Source organism: Eschscholzia californica, unplaced genomic scaffold (assembly GCF_041429995.1).
Source record: "Eschscholzia californica isolate CP2 unplaced genomic scaffold, dmEscCali1.0.p SCAF_5, whole genome shotgun sequence".
Taxonomy (NCBI): Eukaryota; Viridiplantae; Streptophyta; class Magnoliopsida; order Ranunculales; family Papaveraceae; genus Eschscholzia; species Eschscholzia californica.
The window spans coordinates 2,823,862-2,845,141 of record NW_028238472.1 but is presented as its reverse complement, the minus strand read 5'-3'; the positions used below and the strand labels follow the sequence as shown (position 1 = coordinate 2,845,141).

Below are 21,280 nucleotides of genomic sequence, written 5' to 3'. Positions count from 1 at the left end.
GCCTTTCTTTTGCCTTACCCCTCATTAGGCCTAGGGTTTTTTTCAGTTTCCAACCAAGAAAGAGAGACTCTTTTACCAGAGAGAGAGAGAGATGGACACTTCTAGAGAGAGAGACAGAGTCTTCTACTAAGAAAAAGAAAGAGTATTATGGAAAGGAAACCAAAGAAGAAGATCTAAAGATGAAGACCCTTGCTTTCTCTGTTTTGATGAGGAAGAAAATTTTATCTTGACCCTTGCTTTCTCGATTTTGATGAAGAAGAAAATTATATCTTGCTGTATCTCTATCTTTATTCCCTTGTAGTGTGTTTTTACATATGTTCTTTTATTTCTCTTTCTATTTTTTTTTTTCTGTAAAAGACATGTTCATAGATAATATGAACCAGTTGATGGTAAGTAAATCAGAGATACGTTCTCTCTCTCTCTTCGTGTTCTCTTGCTATTTCTTTATCTCTAGAATGTATATTGTTTCAACAGATGTGTTGAAATCATGAATGGATACCTTCATATCATTTGTAGATCTATTCATTTCATCTACCCAGTAGATTTGGACATATATTAATTCATTAAAAAAAACTTAGTATTGTTCATCTACAAATTTGTTTTTATTACTAGATCTGTAAAAGTTAAGATCTATAGATTTAGGTTCTTCCTCATTAACTCAGTTAAAAAAAACCCTAGAATTTTCACTTTTTTTTAGTCAAGTTCAAACCCTAAAAGTTCACGGGTAGCCCGGAGCCCGACCGGCCCGAGTCCGCCAAAGCTGATGTGACACGAAAATGTCACATTTGGAGAGCCTAACTTAGACTAACTAGTGTTTTTCGAGTGTTATCAATAATATTTTATGTGTTTTTCTTGTTAGGTACCTATTTTGGAGTCAAGCATGGAATTCGGAATAAAGGGAGCGAATTATCGCTATCATTTCATGTGCCCAAAATGAGAGAAAAGGACTTCAAGCAATCATATGAGAAGAGGAGTCAAAGACGAGTCCAACGGTGAAAACGGAAGTCAATTCCGAGTTCGGACGGGGAAGTTGTGAAAGAAAGAATTCGAGGTTCGGTCTTAAAACAAAGATTTTATGAAGGCACCCCCTTGATTCCTATGTGAGAAGCAAAGCCCAAACCCAAGCCCAAAGTCAAGAATACTCAAAGATGAAGGAAGGTGTAGAGATTCTAGGAGCACTCACTTGGGCCCAAGTCAACAAAGTCTAAATGAATTGACTAAGTCAAGAGAAACCTAGGGTTTTTAGTAGTGTAAACTATTCATCATCTTCTCCATTAAGAAAATACACAAGTTGGGAGGAGGAGAGAGAAGGTGGCTAGGGTTTCTTCACCAAATCATCAACTTTTTAGGGTTCTTAGGGTTTGGTTTAGTAGTTGAGCTAGAGAGGGAAAAAGAGAGAAGAAGGAGGGGTCGGTCAAGCTTTGGCCGGCCATCACTAAGGCCGGCCAAAGCTTGGCCGACAAAGTCAATGGAGCAGCTCGGGTAGTGCACGGGACGGCTAGGGACATGGTGCTTTGGCCCGGATCTAAGGGGGGGGGTAGTGGTTGGGGACATTGGGGGACATGAAAATGTCCCCCAATGTCCGTGTTATTGGTTGGGGACATTTGAAATGTCCCCAAATGTCCGTGTTATTGGTTGGGGACATTTCAAATGTCTCCAAATGTCCCCAAATGTCCGTGTTATTGGTTGGAGACATTTCAAATGTCTCCAAATGTCTGTGTTATTCGTTCGGGACACGAAATTAGGGACATTTCAAGACAAATTGTTTTTGGGGACATTTGGAGACATTTTAGTGTAAATTTGGAGAGTTTTTGGAGAGAAAATGTCTCTCAAAATATGGAAGACACTTGGGGACATTTGAGTAAGGAAGATAATAAAAATAATTATTATTACCAAATCATATTATAATAATATTATCTTATTATTATATTACTACATTATTGTATTATTATTATTATTATTATTATTATTATTATTATTATTATTATTATTATTATTATTATTATTATTATTATTATATTATTATATATTTGAGTAAGGAAGGTAATAAAAATAATTATTATTATCAAATCATATTATTATAATATTATCTTATTATTATATTACTATATTATTGTATTATTATTACATTATATTATATTATATTATATTATATTATATTATATTATATTATATTATATTATATTATATTATATTATATTATATTATATTATATTATATTATATTATATTATATTATATTATATTATATTATAAATATTTACCAATTGTCCATCAATGTCCACAGATATCTACAGATGTCTACGAAAGTCGAAAAATATATATTTGGAAATATTAATTAATTTTTTTTATTTCATATGGTAAGACAGTAATAATATTAAAAATAATAAATATCAACTATCAATGTCCACAGATATTCACGGATGTCTACGAAAGTCGAAAAATATATTTTCAAAGTAGTAGGGCAAATTTATTTCGTATGATTAGACAATAATGATTACATTAAAATAATAAATGTCTACCAACTGCCATCAATGTCCTCAGATATCCACAGATGTCCACAAAAGTCGAAAAATATATTATTGAAACATGAGTACAAATATATTATTTCATATGGTTTGACAATAATGATAATATTAAAATAATAAATGTCTATCAATTATCCTTCAATGATGAGATAATAATAATAATAATAATAATAATAATAATAATAATAATAATAATAATAATAATAATAATAATAATAATAATAATAATAATAATAATAATAATAATAATATCCACTACACATTTTGTCCATGGATTCAATATGTTGAAATGTCCCCAGGACATTTTGTCCATGAACCAAATGTCTTGAAATGTCTCTGAGACATTTTGTCTATGAATCAAATGTCCTGAAATGTCCATAAAGACATTTTGTCTACGGACAAATGTCCCGAAATGTCTTGAAATGTCTCTGGAACATTTTGTCTCTGAGTGTCCTCCAATGTCCTGAACCACTACCCCCCCTAAAAGTTTATTTGGCCGGATTTCATGGTTGGCCGGAATTTGTGTTTCTTTGACCGGATTTTTCATGGTGTTCCGGCAACTTTCTTGGTCTAAAACCATAGGGCTTTTACTCCCCATGTCTTGATCTATCTTTCCATGTAATTTGATTTGATTTTGGGTGAAAAATCTTTAGAGAGAGAAAGCTTGGTGAAGCTTTAATGGTGGATGTTCTTGAGATGGAGAAGATGATGATGGGTGCTATGGGGAAATCCAATTTTTACTCGGGGACACCCAAAAGTGCCATATTAGAGGGAAATCCGGAAATTCGCTACGGGGAGATCGACTACACTTAGAGACTTATTTTTCTCGACGAACCTAGCCTCGAATCACATCGAAAAAGGGGGATTTCTCATCATCTTCTTTACATTTATTATTCAATCACCATGTTAGCTAAATCAAGTGTGTCGAATATATGAGATGAAATGTGATGAATTCGTGATTATGTTTAATATGATTTGATGTTTTGATTATGAGTTGATGTTCATTTGATTCGATTATCGTTTTGATCATAATTTCATGTGTCTTGTCATGCATTTCACATAGTTAGGCGACTAGAAGACGATTTCGACGACTCGGGATTAACCGATTTAGGACGTTTATTTGACTAAGTATAATTTCCGGATATACGTAGTACTTATAGACATCACCTTAAGAGTCGAACATCGCTTGTATTTGACACATTAAATCGGACAATACATAGTTGTAGATTTATCATTATGGATTCCCGGATTTCGATACATGAACTCTCGTATTCGGATACCCTTGAAGCATGATTTGAATGTGATGATTGGCTTATTATTTGTTTACATGTGAGTTTAATTGTCTTCGTCTAGTTTTATAAACTAGAAGCCTCGATCTTAATCGTCTAATTGACATGAAGTTCGATAATGTGTACTTAGTTGATAATCGATACTTAGTGACGTTTGATCGATTACACTTAATTGGACATATTATGTTTATTAGTGTCATACTTGTTCATTCTCAATCCATTAGATAGTGTGTGTAAGTTTGATAGTCGATGCCTATTGATTGTCATTTCATGTTGATTCTATAACCTTATTGTCATTCATGTATTATAATTAGATATTTCATGCTTTTATTGAATTATTAAATGAGATATGCCTTTTAGATCTTGAATGATAGTGTAGGAAATTAGTTTTATATGATAGTCAATCATACATTCTTGATTTTGAATTGTGTTATTAAAGAATATCTTCCGAAATCTAAATAGTTCATTATGTTAGATTTCGAGTTATATATGATACCTAGGATTGTCAATGTGGGTGAAGTTAATTACATTTTCATGCGAATAAATACATAGTATTTGTCATTGTCAATCTTGTGGATCGAAGTATCCGTCTCACTTAACTTTTGCCCGAATTAACTCTTGCCGTCTCCCGACTCTTGTTCCTCCGACTCTTCTCTCGAATCTCTCTCGCCCGTTTTACTTAGATAGTTTAGCTAGTTTATTTGTTTTCATTGTTTCTCCTCAATCAATCATTTAAAACCCCAACTTTTATCTTAGTTTCTTTTCCGTTTTGTCTAAGTTAAGCTAATAATACTAAATCGACGGACAAGACCCTTCGGTATCCGAACTACCCTCCTACCCTTGGATCGACCCCGGCTTTGCCGGGTTACTACTTGATCCCTATACTTGGGGAATAGACCTATTTTGGGCCTATCAAAAGCCCAATCGGGTAGCCGGGCTCGGACGGGCTATGGGCTCTGGATGGGAGTTTTTGGTCCGGCCCGATCCGCCCGGAATCTTCTCGCGGGCTCGGCTTACTCGAGCCCGATCCGTCCGAATCCGGCTAGGAGTAGCCCGAGCCCGTCCGAACCCGTCCGATTCCCACCCCTAGTGTGGATCCTCTTGCTTTCATGTTTTTTTTGCATAAGAATTTTTTGTTTTCATACGCACATACAAACTTATGTTTTGTCCTGGGACGAATTATGAACAACTGTATTGTATCGTGCAGTTATTTAACGTATTTTTTTCTTCTATAAACCATAAACAAATCCCGGAGAGAGACACACTTGGTTTAAGAAAAAAAATATTTTGTATGCGAAGTTAAAGAACAAAAAAGGTGAGATTCCTAAAGCCAACAGTGGAATCACTATTTGTTACATCTGACTACGCGCTAATGGAAAATTGATAAGTGAAGAAGATGAAGAAGTTAATCATCGACTCTTGATCTTGCATCATGTAGATTTATTGTGTTGTTGAACTGAAAAAACAGGCAGGAAGACGATACTACGATGTAACTCTGTCGCCACATAACACCATCGATACCTGACCATTCAGTGGCACCGTTTTTTATGTGCCTATGGTTTTTTTATCTATACGGAGATCATTATGTTGGTTATGTTAGCCCCTCGACGATCAACCACAGAGGAACGCTCTCATATTAGAAGGAATATTTCAATAACACCGAACATAATAACCAAATTAAAGAATAAAAGTCTTCGGATAAAAAAAAGCAATAAGATAAGAAGTTATATTCGATCGACGAAATCTAACCGACAACACATCAACTCTTCACGGATTGTGTAGTTTGATGTACAGTGCTTTAAAATCCAAAGATTTGTTCGATTCATAAGAGTAGTCTTTGATTCTGAATTGACGTAAGATTTTTGATTCAAAACAATGTTATTTTGCTCGAAAATTGGGCTGACCACTTACGAAAGGCCGGTACAGAACAAACAATTTCTCTGTCTCGATATTATGCCTAATAGTTATCAGTTGCATCAACTTTCGCCCTGTTCGCCCTGTTGTTTACCCTTATTCCCGGCCACACCAACATCCATATATTTTTTGGGTGCCACTACAGACCCCCGGCGAAATATGTTGTAGGTCTCTCAATTACACACAAAGTCAAAGTGTGAGAGACTGAGAGGTCCCATGTGTAATTCAGAACAATTTTGCCCGGGCCTTTAGCCCCTCCCATATTTTTTTTTTGATCCCAAATTTGACTACTAATATCAATTTGGGGAAAAATAGGTCATATCTCTCACTCTCTAGGTCTAATGTCACTTTCTCTTACCAGTTATTGGATATCTTTTTTGACTGGTAGCCGCTGTTGATGCTTCTGACAAAGCCGTCTTTTTACTATAAACAAATAATTCATTCTAGTTTAAAAAGTTCACTTTTTCTGTTCTCATTTTAGAAGTGTATTGTTGTTCCCTACTTTTTTTTGACCTAGATTGCTAGATCCATGTTCTCTCCTTCTGTCTGAAGTTTTTCTTTGGTGATTCTGCTACTTACCCTCATTTCAAATTGGTGATTCTTATGGTATTCTATTCAATTGGGTAAAGAATCGAGTGAGAAAAACTGAACCTTTAAGGTACTATCTCATTCTATTTACTCTGAATGAATGGTTGTTGGGTTTGATGGATGTTGAAGAAGAGGAAATCGAGAAACCCTAATTGCAAATTTGGTTGTTTTTGTATTTTATTTGGAAATGGGTTGTATTTGTGGTAAGGCTTCTTCTTCACCTATTGATGATTGTAGAGATAGTAGTCCTTCAAGAGAGAGATTATCAAGTAAAATGTCTGAAGAAGATTTTAGTGAGAGAAAGTTTAGAGGGAGAGATAGACAAGATAGTAGTAGTAGAGATGGAAGAGTTATGTTGATGGATAAACAACAAGTTAATAATGGTTCAAATTGTTTGTTGAGTGAGAATATTGAAAGGAAGAAGAAAGAGAAATCTGGGTTTCAAACTTATCATCAACATCTTATGGTTGGTACTATTCCAATGGCAATTGAAGCTGAGCAAATTGCAGCTGGTTGGCCTGTTTGGCTTGCTTCTGTAGCTGGTGAAGCTATCAAAGGATGGATTCCGCGTCGAGCTGATTCTTTCGAAAAACTCGACAAAGTATGTTCATTTCTTCATTCAGTATTCTGATACTTCTGTTTAAACTTAATTTTTGTTGCATAAGTAATTAGTATGATAGAGATAACTAAAGTGTTTTCTCCTAGGTTGATTTGTGTCATTAGTAATTTGTATGATCTTAGATATTTGTGTCATTAGAGATAACTAGAGTGTTTTCTCCTAGGTTGATTTGTGTCATTAGTAATTTGTATGATCTTAGGTATTTGTGTCATTAGAGATTACTTGTTTAATGTGAGAAACAAGTATGGGTAGATGAGTTTTTTTTTGTCTTAGGTTGATTTACCTCTAAGAGTTGAAGCATTTTCACATAAATGAGAAGTTAAGACGAAAAGCCTCGTTTTCCTTTGTCTTAGAAACTCACTCTGTTTACACTATCTTGTCTAAATGCTCAAACTAATAGGCAAAGAAGCGCCACCAACAATGTATATGTCATGGAACCGTTCATAAGATATATAGAACCACCATAGATCATGGTAACTAGGGTTCATTGCTGGAATGTAGGGTACCTGATGCTCACATGTCAGGGATGATTGCTCTTACTTTTAGTAGCTTCTATTGGTATTGGCTTGTTCGCTAATTTGATCTTATTCACTTGTATTATTTGTTGAGAAAACCATGGGCGTCAACTGATACGAGTACTTTGTGAATTTATACTCATCTTGTGTTGTGATTTGGGCGTCTTCAATAATGCCTGTTTTGAAACATAGTTCCTTTTTAGCTTGTTTAATTTATGCCTGTTGTATTTGAACTCTCTCTCTCTCTCTCTCTCTCTCTCTCTCTATATATATATATATATATATATATATATATATATATTATGTTTCTAATATTTTCCTAGTAAGTGTAAACTAAGAGAATGGATTTTCATGTATATTAACAAACTTCCGTATTTACATACGGGATATTGTCACCACAGATATTTTGTGATTTGCAATTTTTTGAAAAGCGCCAATGTGAAAACCTACATTTGTTTTTGATAGGTTGTTGTTGTTGTGTGATGGGATCTCAGTTTTGCAGATTGGGCAAGGAACTTACAGTAGCGTCTACAGAGCTCGTGATCTTGATAATCGAAAAATTGTTGCTCTGAAAAAAGTACGGTTTGATAACCTGGAGCCTGAAAGTGTTCGTTTTATGGCAAGAGAAATCAATATTTTACGTAGGCTTGATCATCCGAATATCATAAAACTAGAAGGTTTAGTTACGTCACGGATGTCTTGCAGCTTGTACCTTGTTTTCGAATACATGGAGCATGATCTTGCTGGATTAGCTTCATCTCCTGAGCTCAAGTTCACAGAACCTCAGGTAATTTAGTATGGAAATGCTTTTTAATCATTTATTGTACCTTGAGCTGGATCGGTTCAAAATTTTAACAATTTTATTGTTTTAACTTGGGTTTGTCAGATTGTTGTACTTTAAGATAACTAAATATGATCTTAACAAAAAAAAAAGATAACTAAATATAGCACGAGTCTATTAATATACACAGGAGCACATGTTCTAAGTGATTGCCATTTGTTTTTGGAAGGTTAAATGTTACATGAAGCAGTTGCTACAAGGACTTGAGCATTGTCATAGTCGTGGCGTTTTACATCGTGACATCAAGGGTTCAAATCTTCTTATTGATAATAACGGGATTTTGAAGATTGCAGACTTTGGTTTGGCAAATTTTTATGATGCACACCAGAATCAGCCTCTGACAAGCCGCGTTGTGACTCTTTGGTACCGGCCCCCAGAGCTTTTACTTGGAGCTACTCATTATGGTGTTGCTGTTGATTTGTGGAGTACTGGTTGTATCCTTGCAGAATTATATGCTGGAAAACCTATCATGCCTGGAAGAACAGAGGTACCAAGTTTGTTCATTTATTCTCCATAAAGATTTTATAAAATAGGTCTATTTTTATGCAGCTAATACTTCTGATATACATTTCTTCACTTGAACGAGCATACTTATTATGGTAGTAGTTAGTAGTTACTGCACTAAATGCTAGGTTGTGGTTGCTAACGAGTAACGAGGTTGTGTCTATAAACTAGTCAAATTTGGTTTCGTCCATTCCAGATCCTGTCAGCTGAGTTTGATGATCAGTTATTCGCTTATAGTTTCGTATTGAACATGAAACTGGCTGATCTTAGATAATGGATGCAACTTATATTAGGAATTTAGGATTAGGAGTTTTGGGGCCTAAGTTCACTTAGCTTGATCAATTTTCCTTCTGGTTAATGGTGTTATCTATGTCTGATTAGTCACTCTGAAGATTGATTTACTAATTCTGTCCCAACATATGCCACTTTTTGATAGTTTGACGTTGGTGGTTATAATATTGATTCTTTAGGCTATTACGTTTTCTCCTTTTTTTCTCTCTCTTTATTGGTTGGATTCATCTCTCTTGCAGGTAGAGCAGTTACATAAGATATTTAAGCTTTGTGGCTCTCCTTCTGAAGATTACTGGAAAAAATCAAAGTTGCCTCATGCAACTATTTTCAAACCCCAACGACCTTATAGAAGATGTGTTGCCGAAACTTTCAGGGACTTCCCTCCACCGGCTTTACAGCTTATGGATATCTTGCTTTCCGTAGATCCCGTAGATCGTGGAACTGCAGCTTCGGCTCTTAGCAGTGAGGTAAGTAGTCTCTAAGAAATTGAGTTCCCTGACTATCAGGATAATGTTTGTGGACCTTTTGTCTCAAATAGGTTTCGTCCCTTTAGAGTAATTAGAACGATTTATAAATTTTTTCTAAACTAAAAAGATATGATTTGGGAAAACAAGATATAGGAAAAAAAATAATCTTAGTGTTGCTCACTCGTCTTTATCATTATGAAGGTGGTCGCTAACTTAAACATTTTTTATGGCTTATTAGTTCTTTACAACAAACCCGCTTGCTTGTGACCCTTCAACTTTACCGAGATATCCTCCGAGCAAAGAGTTTGATGCAAAAGTAAGGAATGAAGATTCTAGAAGGTATACATTGTTATTCTTTGTTCACATGTTTCTTGTCACCGAGTAAACTACTATATGGCGATTATAGATATTCTAGTGTATGTGATTAATGTCACCTCGTCATTCATCTTTTATGCCTAACATTTCACTTCTTAATCGTAGGATCAATCATTAGCCATTTTTTAGTCGCAACCTCAGTGTCTAATATAGTCACGCTACAAAGAAGAAGAAAACATAAGAAGGCATTTACTATGTTTTATCTATTTTCTGATTGGACTTGTGAGATTTGCAAGGTTCATCAATGGCCATCTTGTCCGAAAGAAAAAAAGCTTTCAGTTCTCATTCAACTCATTGTCCTAGTTTCATCATGCACACTTTTGCGCAATCTATAATTTTACTAAAGCGGGTCTGAATCCCTCGTCCAACTACCCCATGGATATTTTCCCCGTAATTCATAGTTTTCAAAATCTTTCTTCTCTTGACGGCTTATGCGACATACTCTCTAATGGATTATTTCAAGTTATCTTATGGATTTAGAATTTTAGAGAAAGTTCACAAGCTTAAAACTACTTCTGTTCACAGGCAAGCGGCAGCGGCAGCAGCAGCAGATGGAGGCCAAAGGAAAGCGCCGAGAGAATCTAGGGCAGTTCCAGCACCTGATGCCAATGCGGAGTTAGTTTTATCAATTCAGGTTGCTTGCTTAAACTAACTTACGAGTCAATTGTTCATCTACTTATTTCCATTACCAGCCAGCTCTAGAGGAGTACTTAAAGAAAAATCTCACGCTAAATATGAAAGCAGCCTTAGGTGGTTTTTGTTTTTCTTACTTTTCTAACATCAGAACTCTAAACCTGGTCCAAAATCTGAAATGACTCTAGTCCGATTTCAAAATGTTTGTTTTTTCAGTACCCGCGTTTCTAACTCTTTCGAATGGTTGACTGACCTGATTTTGGGTCCATTGGAGTTAGACATTATAAGTCTGAATTGAGAGCCCATTGTCGGAAATAATTTGATTTGACTATTGTGCCTCTGAAAGAAATCAGACTCTCGGACAACTCACATCTGACAAGTCAGACTGAGTCGAGTCCGGCAATAAAAAACACCACTTCAGTTTAGAATTCATTTTTCTCATTATCTGAATTTTCTTGTGTGATTATAGAAGAGACAAGGTCATTCCAATACAATGAGTCGGAGTGAGAAGTTCAATCCCCATCAGGAGGAAGTTGCTTCTGGCTTTCCAATTGACCCACCAAGACAACCACAGGTCGTGAAAAATCTACAAGGTCTTCATAAAAGAGCTTCTCATTCAGGGCCATTGGTGCACCCAACTGCATCGACTAAGACACGAAGTAACCTAGATAATGCTCCAAAGATTTTGAGAGGGGCGGAGTTATCTGCCTTACCTGGTTTAGTAGCAGCAAGGAGGAGTTCATTATCTGATAATCGGAGAGAAACATATGGTCCTTCATATCCGGAAGTGGAAAATCTAGTGGGCCGGTTCCCAGGATGTTCAAATGAGGTCTCGAATGAGGTCTCGGACTCCACAAGAGTGCAAGAACATTATTATGCATCAGGTATTCATCGGAGAGAAGACGACAGGCCCATCAGCAAGGCCCAAAGTCGGGTAAGTCATTTTGCCCAAACTTTAGAAATCACATTTCTTACTAGTTCTATTATAAGCCAAAAGTTCGAACAAAATCTTTTCCTGAAGAAGTTAGCAACTATGAAAGCTATGCCGTCTTAAATACTGTTATTGCCAAGTACCTCATAATCTTTCCATAATATGATAGTACGATAAAATGTCTACCGCACTTGTTTCTAGCTAAAGTACTTTCGATCTGGCTAAACAGAGGGGTGAGAACTTAGTCTGAGTGTCTGATACCCAATTCAGAATGCCCGTAACATTAAAGAAATGGGCTTCCCGACGCCGGAGTCGGGCTAAGCTTGCCCCACTGGCCAAATTGTATGGGCTACTCATGGGCAACGAAGAAAACACGTTTTGCCAAAAGTATTGCTAAATGATGTAAAATTTGTTTTTGCAGGGTTTCGGGTCCAAAGTTCAAAATATCCATTATTCTGGCCCAATACTGGCTCCATCTGGAAATGTTGATGAGATACTCAAGGATCATGAACGTCAGGTCCAAGAAGTCGTTCGAAGAGCCCGTCTTGACAGAGCGAAAGTAAGGAAATCTCAGTCACAAGGGAACCAAATGCAACCTTCTACTCAATTTTTTACCTCTGCCAGAGGAGCTGCTGGATAATCTTCACCATTATCAGATCCTGTAATAGGCCAAGCTCGATAAAAGAATCCTTAAAATCGAGTAGTGGTAAGTTAACTTCTCCAATCAAATATTTTAGTTTCTTTTTCGATGGGTAGAAACTGTACTATAAATTAGCTTGAAAAAGAAAACAGTAAATTTATATGATTTAAGCGGAGTTTGTAGTTCGATAGTGAGAGATTGATCCGCAAAAGTTACCACCATTGACCATTTGGTTCACAATTAACCCTTCGTTTACCGGCAGGTAGTAATTGAAGATGTTCTAAGTGTTGATTCTCTAATTTTGATATGCTCGAGATTGATCTGTAAGTGAACATATAGATTTTTTTTTGAAAAATCATCAACTAGGTTAAGCGATTGGGTCGAGTATATGAGTTTAACAAGTTTGTGATTATTATCTTCCTTATGAGTCCGCCCCATTTCAAAAGTCTGTTTCTACAGTTTACTTTCTAAACTCTTTAGGATTCTACAAGAAGAAACAGAAGAACTACTAGTACAACAAACTGTCGAAGTACTCTAACAAGAGTAGCTTAGTTTGTGTCATATGATCGATCCAAGCTCGCGTAACTATGAAACTTGCTTGATGCCAGTAACTACTCATCATCACAACACATTTGACAGAACTTGCTCGATGCTAGTAACTACTCATCATCATAACTCATTTGATAGAACTTACTTGATGCAGTAACTATCATATGGTGGGTGAAATGATTAAAGTCAGCAAAAATAAACTTACCGTCCATTGTTAGAATATCCCAGCTCCTGCCTTCCTTGTTTCATGGAAGAAAAAATGCAACACTCCATTAACAGAGATGGAGAAAATTTTGCCCTGCATTTATTGTTTTAGTCTTACGGGTGGTGACTGAAAGCTACAATTAGACATGCTCATTCACTATATCATCATCATCATCTACTCTCAAGTTCTCTTCTGTAAACTAAAGTAAAACAATAAGAGAGAGTGTCGATCAAAAGAGTTGTGTAAGTGTGAGTGTGAGAGAGTTGTAGTGATATTTTGTAACTGAGTCCACTAGAATTTGTGTACGGTCTACTTTAGTACTTTCCCAATTTGTGCTCCCCATCAGCCTTCTTTCTCTCTCTACTTTTTCTTTCTCTCTCTCTCTAAGTTGGCATCTTGCAGCCACTAGGAAAGAGGCAGAAGGTTGAAGAAAATTCCACAACCACCAATAAAATTTTGTAATTACTTTCAAATTAAAGGGTCAACACATAACAAATCAAAAATATCTAGTGTTCCAGATTATTATCATTGTACTCTTTGACTCTTCTATTCTTCTCTCTCTCTCTCCACTTTCTCTACTTTTGCTTCAATGGATAATCATCTTCTCCATTTCCCACTTCTTCTCCTTCTTACACTGAAAACCCTCTCTCTCCATCCCACATCAGCTATTGATTTCATCTTCAATGGGTTTAATTCCTCTGATTTGATATTCTATGGAAACTCATCAATTGAATCCAAAATTCTCTCTCTAACAAATGATTCAACTTTTTCCATTGGTAGAGTTCTTTACCCAATAAAAATACCCACAAAATCATTAAATTCATCATCAAATTCATCTAATCATCTTCTTCCATTTTCAACTTCTTTCATCTTCTCAATTTCTCCAATAAAAAATGTTCTTCCTGGTCATGGTTTAGTATTTCTTTTCACACCCAATAAAGGTATCCAAGGAACTAGTTCATCTCAACATCTTGGACTATTTAATCTAACTAATAATGGTGATCCAAATAATCATGTTTTTGGTATTGAATTTGATCTTTTTAGTAACCCTGAATTCAATGACATTAATAACAATCATGTTGGTATCAATATCAATTCTCTTACATCGATTTTCGCACAACCGGCCGGGTATTGGACTAATGAAGAAGATGAAGATCAAATGGTATTTCACAATTTAACATTGAATAATGGTGTTAATTATCAAGTTTGGGTTGATTATTTTGATTCAAAACTTAGTGTTAATATGGCACCAATTGGTGTTAATAGGCCTAATAAACCTTTGATAAATATTAGTCTTGATCTTTCTAAAGTTTTCATGGATGAAATGTATGTAGGATTTTGTGGATCCACAGGAAGGTTAGTTGAAAGACATAGAATTTTAGCTTGGAGTTTTAGTAATTCAAATTTTTCGGTGGGTAATTCATTGATTACTTCGCATTTACCGTCTTTTGTTCTTCGTGAAGATTCGGGTTTTCGTAGTAAAGCACTTGTTATAGGAATACCAATAGGAATTGTGATTCTTGTTGGATGTGGAATTGGGGTTGCTGTGTTTTTGATTAAGCGAAAAAGAAAGAAGAGATGGGTAAGGGAAGAAATGGAAGAATGGGAATTGGAATATTGGCCTCATAGAATCAATTATGAAGTGATTTTCGTAGCTACGAAGGGATTTTCAGAAGAAAATGTGATTGGAATAGGAGGAAATGGGAAAGTTTATAAAGGAGAAATGGGTGGAATTCAAATAGCAGTGAAACGATTTCGACACGAAAATGAACAAGGAATGAAGGAATTCTTGGCTGAAATTTCAAGTCTTGGTAGGTTAAAGCATAGAAATTTGGTTGGATTGAGAGGTTGGTGTAAGAAAGAAAAAGGTAGTTTAATTTTGGTTTATGATTATATGGAAAATGGAAGTTTAGATAAGATGATTTTTGAATGTGATGGAAGTTTGATGTTGAGTTGGGAAGATAGAGTTAGGGTTTTGAAAGATGTAGCTATTGGGGTTTTGTATTTACATGAAGGTTGGGAAGCTAAAGTCTTACATAGAGACATAAAAGCTAGTAATGTGTTGCTAGATAAGGAAATGAGTGGGAGGTTAGGGGATTTTGGGTTAGCTAGAATGCATGATCATGGACAGGTTCCTACTACAACCCATGTAGTTGGCACAGTTGGTTACATGGCACCCGAAATAATTAGGAACGGGCGGGCATCAACACAAACCGATGTGTATGGTTTCGGAGTTTTGGTTCTTGAGGTTGTTTGTGGAAGAAGACCCGTAGAAGATGGAAAATTGCCTTTGGTTAATTGGGTTTTGAGTCTTAAAGAGCAAGGTGAGTTGTTAAAGGCGGTCGATGAAAAATTGAGGGAACATTGGGAATTGAATGAAGAGGAAGTCGAGAGGATTCTCCGATTAGGTCTGTTATGTACACACCCAAATCCAGATTCTCGGCCCCTAATGAGGCAAGTGGTGAAGGTACTAGAGGCAAGGTTCCATAATGAGGGATCGGAAGAAGGGTTTGATGTGTATTTACATGAGAAGTTGAATTCCATGCCAGTGTTGTCTAGTTATGATCAAGGGTTAGGTTATGGAAAACACCCTACCTTTAGAGAAGTCTCATCTTCGATGTCTCTTTCTTGGTCCGATATCATATCTGAAGGCCGCTGAATCTGTTTTGTATCATTACGAGTACATTAGATTTTGTTCGAAATTATTTTATGTATATATATTTAGCGCCCTTTGACCATGGTCAGTACACTTGGACCACCCCACTCTATTAGCACTTTCCCGGTCCCTTTGAAATTGGTAGGGTCGTACCGATTCTGGTCCACAAAATCGATTTTCCCTCGCCCATTTCAACTCCAGTTAGCACACTCCCACCCCTTTGAAGTCGGTGAAACCAAACCAATTATGTTATAAAAAACAATCCGAACCAACCGTTTGATCTTAATCGATATTCTCCACACACTTTCTTAGAACCCACCACATACAAACGAAAAATTCTATTCATCTCTTCGCTTTGATCTCTCTCTCATCCTTGCGCTGATGTGGCGATATATCACTTGAGTGTGGAGTAATTGGAGAAAGAATGATGAGAAAATATACTCTAGTGATATGTCACCGCAACAACGGAGGGCTGGGGGAGTGACCAAAATAAAGGGATGAATATAAATTTTGCATACAAAAATGCACTAAAGTTTATGATAGTTAATACTAACTTATTGATTAAAAGAACACCATATTTCAACTATTAAACAATCCTCAACTAATTTCAACAAAAAATCCAAATAAAATTCAGTGAGGTCACCAATTTGAATTCGTCTTTCGAGGAGCCTAGGCAGAGAAAGAAAAGCTTCAAAGATCACAGAAATCAAAGGTAAAGATAAATAAAATTTGTGATAGTGTTCCAAGAATTGAGAACTAAAGAAGAAGAAAACTTTTCAAGTTTTTTTTTTAATATTAACTACGATGGTCTTTCAACAAAAAAAAACTACAATAGTCATTACATAGGCATTGATACATCAATACGATGTGATAAACACGATAAATGCCGAAATACTATTGGCTTTAAACCCGACGAAATGAAATGGCCTAAAACTTGACGAAATTAAATGACCTAAAACTCACGTAAACTACTTTATCTATATCCAAATTCAACATTCATGGATTTGCATTTCCATGAGATCACTTTGGACCTCGACATTGCAGAGAATATGTAGTTACCTACTGGGATACCAGTTGTTGGCAATTTTCACGGCTCTTTGAGATCGGTATGGTTAAACCGAGTTCACAAAATAGTATGGAACCCATTGATTTTGGGTCAAACCTAAGAGCAAGTCCAATGCATGGGCCTTCATGATCCTTACTCCTTTTGGGCCTTCATAATCATTCATCTCCCTTTTCAACGTTATTCTTTTTTAAATCTCAAACCTTTAGAATTCAAATTTTCAAATTCTCCCTCTCTCTCTCTCTCTCTCTAAAATCTCTCTCTTTCTCTCTCTAAAATCTCTCTCTTCCTCTCTGTCTGTTCTAGTGATTCCAATGGGAAGCTCAAGCGTCTATCTAACAACACCAACAAAAACCCCTAATTCAAGAACACACCCTTCCACCATTTCCAGAAAACATCAAGACCCAAACTCCATGGATTCTTCATCAACAAACACTTCTTCCACTTCTGAACTCAAATCAAGATTCGAAGCATATAATCGATTACAAGCGGCTGCGGTTGCTTTCGGTGAAAAACTACCCATACCAGAAATTGTTGCTATTGGAGGCCAATCTGATGGAAAAAGTTCTCTTTTAGAAGCCCTTCTTGGATTTCGATTCAACGTTAGAGAGGTTGAAATGGGTACACGAAGACCTCTCATACTTCAAATGGTTCATGATTCTTCCGCATTAGAACCTCGTTGCCGGTTTCAGGTTTGATCTTTAATTAGGGCTTTTAAGAAAATTTCCTTTTTTCTGCATCTTTTTGGGGGTTTCGTGGTTATTTGATCCCAAGTTCATTTTTATCCCTCGTATTCTTGATCTATTGATGATTTAATCATTTGGGTGTTTTGTATTTTGGTAATTAGTTTAATTTTTTTCTTCCATTTCCTTCATTTTGGGTAATTGTTTTTCAGGCAGATTAGGGTTCTGCTCTTTCATGGTTAACATGGTTATGTTGATTCAATTCTTGAATGTGTAACTTCTTTAACTAGTTTTAGGTCTATGCCATGTTTTTTAAATGAAGTTTCCAATCGAGGTCTTCTACCATCACTTTGTTGTAATCTTGAACTTCAATGGCTTTCATCCACTAGCTTGCTTGGTTGATTTGTATTGATATCTGCTTAGGATATTTGATGCCATTTCTAGGGCTTATAATGGTTTGGGTAGTCATATCAATAGCCATGACCATGAATGTGATATGGATGCAGGAGGAGGATTCCGAAGAATATGGAAGTACTGTTGTTTCAGCAACTACAATTGCTGATCTTATAAAATCTAGAACTGAAGCTCTTTTAAAGAAGACTAAGACCACAGTTTCTTCTAAGCCGATTGTGATGAGAGCCGAATATGCTCATTGTCCTAATCTTACAATTATCGATACTCCGGGTTTCATCCTCAAGGTTTGTTGCCTTCCATTGGTTTAAACTATCATCGAATATTACCTCGTTAGAGCTTTTTGAGTTCGTTTTTCATTCTGAGAGCATGTCTGAATTGTTGCAGGCGAAGAAGGGTGAACCAGAAAATACACCGAATGAGATCCTATCAATGGTGAAATCTTTAGCAAGCCCTCCCCATCGGCTTCTTTTATTCCTTCAGCAGAGTAGCGTTGAGTGGTGCTCATCTCTATGGTTGGATACTATTCGTGAGATTGATCCAACATTAAAGCGAACCATCGTTGTTGTCTCCAAATTTGACAATAGGCTAAAGGTATGGGTATAGCAGAATTCATGAACCATGAAAGACAAATAAGGCATAATGATTAGATACTTGCATGATAAAAGTAAGTACTTATGTTAATGGCAATAAGTTTATTTATGCAGGAATTTACCGAGAGGTGGGAAGTGGATCGGTATTTGAGTACAAGCGGTTATCTTGGCGATAACATACACCCATACTTTGTGGCTCTACCCAAGGACAGGGGAACAGTGTCTAACGACGAATTCAGAAGACAAATTTCTCAGGTAGACACTAAAGTTCTTCTTCATCTCCGTGAGGGTGTTAATGGAGGATTTGATGAAGACAAGTTTAAGTCCTTCGTTGGTTTTGGTTGTTTGAGGGAGTACTTAGAGTCTGAGCTTCAAAAGAGGTATAAAGAATCTGCACCAGCGACACTAGCTCTGCTTGAACAACGATGTGATGAAGTAACCGCCGATTTGGCCAGAATGGAGTCCAAGATAAAGGCAACTTCTGATGTTGCCTATCTTCGAAGGTCTGCAATGGTTCATGCAGCTTCAATCAGCACTCATGTCGTAAGTTGATTATGCGCCTTAGTTTCTTGAACTATTTACTTTTCTTCATCCGGTAAGATGTAAATTATATGAATAAGAAATCTTAATATCTTCTGGTCAATTGATGAAGGGTTCATTGATTGATGGAGCGGCAGATCCAGCACCTGAGAAATGGGGGAAAACAACTACTGAGGAGCAATTAGAGAGTGGTATTGGTAGCTGGCCTGGGGTAAGCTCAGACATAAAACCTCCAAATTCTAGCCTTAAACTCTATGGAGGAGCTGCATTTGAAAGGGCTATCCATGAATTTCGATGTGCTACTTATTCCATTGAATGTCCACCTGTGTCAAGGGAGAAGGTAATACATCATGTTATTTCTTTTAAGCGACTTTAAATTAAGAAACTTGGTTTAGCAGGAAGAAACTCTAACCCTACAATCATTTCTAACAGGTTGCAAATATACTACTTGCCTATGCTGGTCGTGGTGGAGGTGGTAGAGTAAATGAAGCTGCTGCAGAGATTGCACGTGCTGCTGCTCGATCTTGGATAGCTCCTCTGTTAGACACTGCCTGTGATAGACTAGCATTTGTATTAAGAAACCTCTTTGATCTCGCTGTTGAACGCAATAGGAGTCGTGACACTTTGGAATGTATGAAACTTTTTTACGAGAACCATAGTTTGTTTTACCTATAGTACTAAGATTGTTTTACCACCCATTCCTTATGGTACACCTGCACGAGAACCATAGGTTTTACCTACTGGTTGTAGTACTAAGATTGACTGAAAATTCCTTTAAACATAGTACACACATGACACGTAAAGAACCACCTTATGATTCATACGAAATTATTGAGAAGATCAATGACAATGAATTTCAGACTATTGACTACAAATCTTTTATTGTTTTTTTAACCTAGCTGCTTTGCTTCTTTCTGTGGTTTTAAAGATGTCTTTTAATCATGTGAGTAATGTTGTTGGTTGCAGATGCAAGAAACAATGGAGATATGGACGGGTACATAGGATTTCATGCTGCTTTAAGACATTCGTACAATTGCTTCGTTAAGGAACTTACTAATCAGTGCAAACAACTAATAAGACACCACCTTGATTCAGTTACAAGTCCGTATTCTCAAGTTTGCTATGAAAATGACTTCTTACGAAGTTATGTCTCAGGTGGATCATCCGTCTACAGATTTAATCAAGCTCAAGTTTCTCCATTTTGTTTAGAATTATCTGATTGCAAGACAAAAGCTCAAGATGACACCTTGGGTGGGGATCAAGAAAACATACCACCAGAAAGGAATGCACCAAAAACCACACCAGGGAAGAATACTGAAGCTAAAGAAGCTCTGGGAGAAAGCCAAATGACAATACCCGAGACTCCATCTCCTGACCAACCAGGTGATTTAGTTTATGGAGGAGTGAAGAAGAAAGAACATGTGAACGGCATTGAGATCGTTGGAGCTAGAAAACGGCAAGCAAGAATGGTTGTCAATAGCAGAAATATAGATAATGTTCGAAACCAAACTGGCGGTGATCTATTATTCGGAAACAGTGATATTAGCTCAAGATCTGGTTCAGCTTATGCTGAAATCTGTTCTTGTGCTGCTCAGTATTTTGCACGTATACGTGAAGTTCTGATTGAGCGGAGTGTTCTATCAACACTGAACTCTGGATTTTTAACTCCTTGGTAAGCATATCTCCTCTTGTGGGGGCTATAATGGTGTCTTTTTCTTAATTCCGATTTGAATCTGAGTCAAAATCTGAAATGACTTGACTAAGATTTTAGAATATTTGTTTTTATGACTCATGTGTCTGACTCGTCTGAATAGCTCACTAAGGTTGGTAATGGGGACCTTTAAGTCAAACACAATACGTTTGACTAGTTTGAGCCAGAAATGCCTATTGTAACACTGACGAAAGTAAGGCTTAGATTCAGACAAGTCAGACACTGGCCAGTCATGTTCAAACAATCACAAAAGCACACACCACCCAAGCATTATTTGTATATGGAAATCATTGATTCAATTCTCTTCCGATTCTAAATTTTTCTTTGTTTTTGTTTTATATTGTTTCATCATATACCATGGTGGATTTTAAGCAGTCGAGATAGGTTGGTGGTGACACTTGGTCTGGATCTATTTGCTGTGAATGACGAAAAATTCATGGATATGTTTGTAGCTCCTGGTGCAATTGATGTCCTTCAGAACGAGCGCCAATCTCTCCATAAGCGACAAAAGATACTACAATCTTGCTTGAACGAGTTCAAGAATATTGCTCGGTCGCTTTAATGAAGTCTGGTTCCAGATTTAGGAAATCTGTGATCTTGAATGATTTGTATTGTTTTCAACTTAGTGCTTCACGTCTAGTGAACTGTACTTTTGTTAGAGCTTAGCCTCATATTGTCAACCATCTCAATGATATGATAAAATTTTCATTCTAGTGTTCTTTACTGAGGTACCCA

At 36.5% G+C, this 21,280-nt stretch overlaps 3 protein-coding genes across 4 annotated transcripts; all 3 read left to right on the top strand.

Moving 5' to 3' along the window:
- The first annotated feature begins 5,854 nt into the window (after positions 1–5,854).
- On the top strand, positions 5,855–12,433 carry LOC147536235 (putative serine/threonine-protein kinase At1g54610). The gene is made up of 8 exons (XM_086639730.1): positions 5,855–6,919; positions 7,955–8,239; positions 8,463–8,780; positions 9,328–9,555; positions 9,794–9,894; positions 10,456–10,564; positions 11,033–11,497; positions 11,916–12,433. The coding sequence occupies exons 1-8, from the start codon at positions 6,506–6,508 to the stop codon at positions 12,132–12,134; spliced, it is 2,139 nt and encodes a 712-aa protein (XP_086495856.1). The 5' UTR covers positions 5,855–6,505; the 3' UTR covers positions 12,135–12,433.
- A 954-nt stretch (positions 12,434–13,387) lies between these two features.
- On the top strand, positions 13,388–15,635 carry LOC147536234 (L-type lectin-domain containing receptor kinase VII.1-like). The gene has a single exon (XM_086639731.1). It carries the CDS (start codon positions 13,478–13,480, stop codon positions 15,545–15,547), a length of 2,070 nt encoding a protein of 689 aa, XP_086495857.1. The 5' UTR covers positions 13,388–13,477; the 3' UTR covers positions 15,548–15,635.
- A 640-nt stretch (positions 15,636–16,275) lies between these two features.
- Positions 16,276–21,258, top strand: DRP5A (Dynamin related protein 5A). 2 transcript variants are annotated; one of them, XM_086639738.1, is made up of 9 exons: positions 16,276–16,429; positions 16,619–17,299; positions 17,797–17,988; positions 18,089–18,295; positions 18,409–18,837; positions 18,947–19,174; positions 19,267–19,465; positions 19,801–20,506; positions 20,921–21,258. In XM_086639738.1, exons 2-9 carry the CDS (start codon positions 16,922–16,924, stop codon positions 21,105–21,107), a joined length of 2,526 nt encoding a protein of 841 aa, XP_086495864.1. In that variant the 5' UTR covers positions 16,276–16,429; positions 16,619–16,921; the 3' UTR covers positions 21,108–21,258. The 2 variants fall into 2 exon arrangements, with proteins under 2 accessions (XP_086495864.1, XP_086495863.1); XM_086639737.1 differs by having other exon boundaries at positions 16,296–16,429; positions 20,918–21,258.
- Positions 21,259–21,280: the final 22 nt, after the last annotated feature.

What these genes read in the sequence shown, in the direction of transcription:
- LOC147536235 (XM_086639730.1), top strand. Translation starts at nt 6,506, where the DNA reads ATGGGTTGTATTTGTGGTAAGGCTTCTTCTTCACCTATTGATGATTGT. An exon ending in CTTCGGCTCTTAGCAGTGAG is followed by an intron (nt 9,556 to 9,793) that starts GTAAGTAGTCTC and finishes ATGGCTTATTAG; the next exon opens with TTCTTTACAACAAACCCGCT. An exon ending in AGTTAGTTTTATCAATTCAG is followed by an intron (nt 10,565 to 11,032) that starts GTTGCTTGCTTA and finishes GTGTGATTATAG; the next exon opens with AAGAGACAAGGTCATTCCAA.
- LOC147536234 (XM_086639731.1), top strand. Translation starts at nt 13,478, where the DNA reads ATGGATAATCATCTTCTCCATTTCCCACTTCTTCTCCTTCTTACACTG.
- DRP5A (XM_086639737.1), top strand. Translation starts at nt 16,922, where the DNA reads ATGGGAAGCTCAAGCGTCTATCTAACAACACCAACAAAAACCCCTAAT. An exon ending in AATTTGACAATAGGCTAAAG is followed by an intron (nt 18,296 to 18,408) that starts GTATGGGTATAG and finishes TTATTTATGCAG; the next exon opens with GAATTTACCGAGAGGTGGGA. An exon ending in CACCTGTGTCAAGGGAGAAG is followed by an intron (nt 19,175 to 19,266) that starts GTAATACATCAT and finishes CATTTCTAACAG; the next exon opens with GTTGCAAATATACTACTTGC.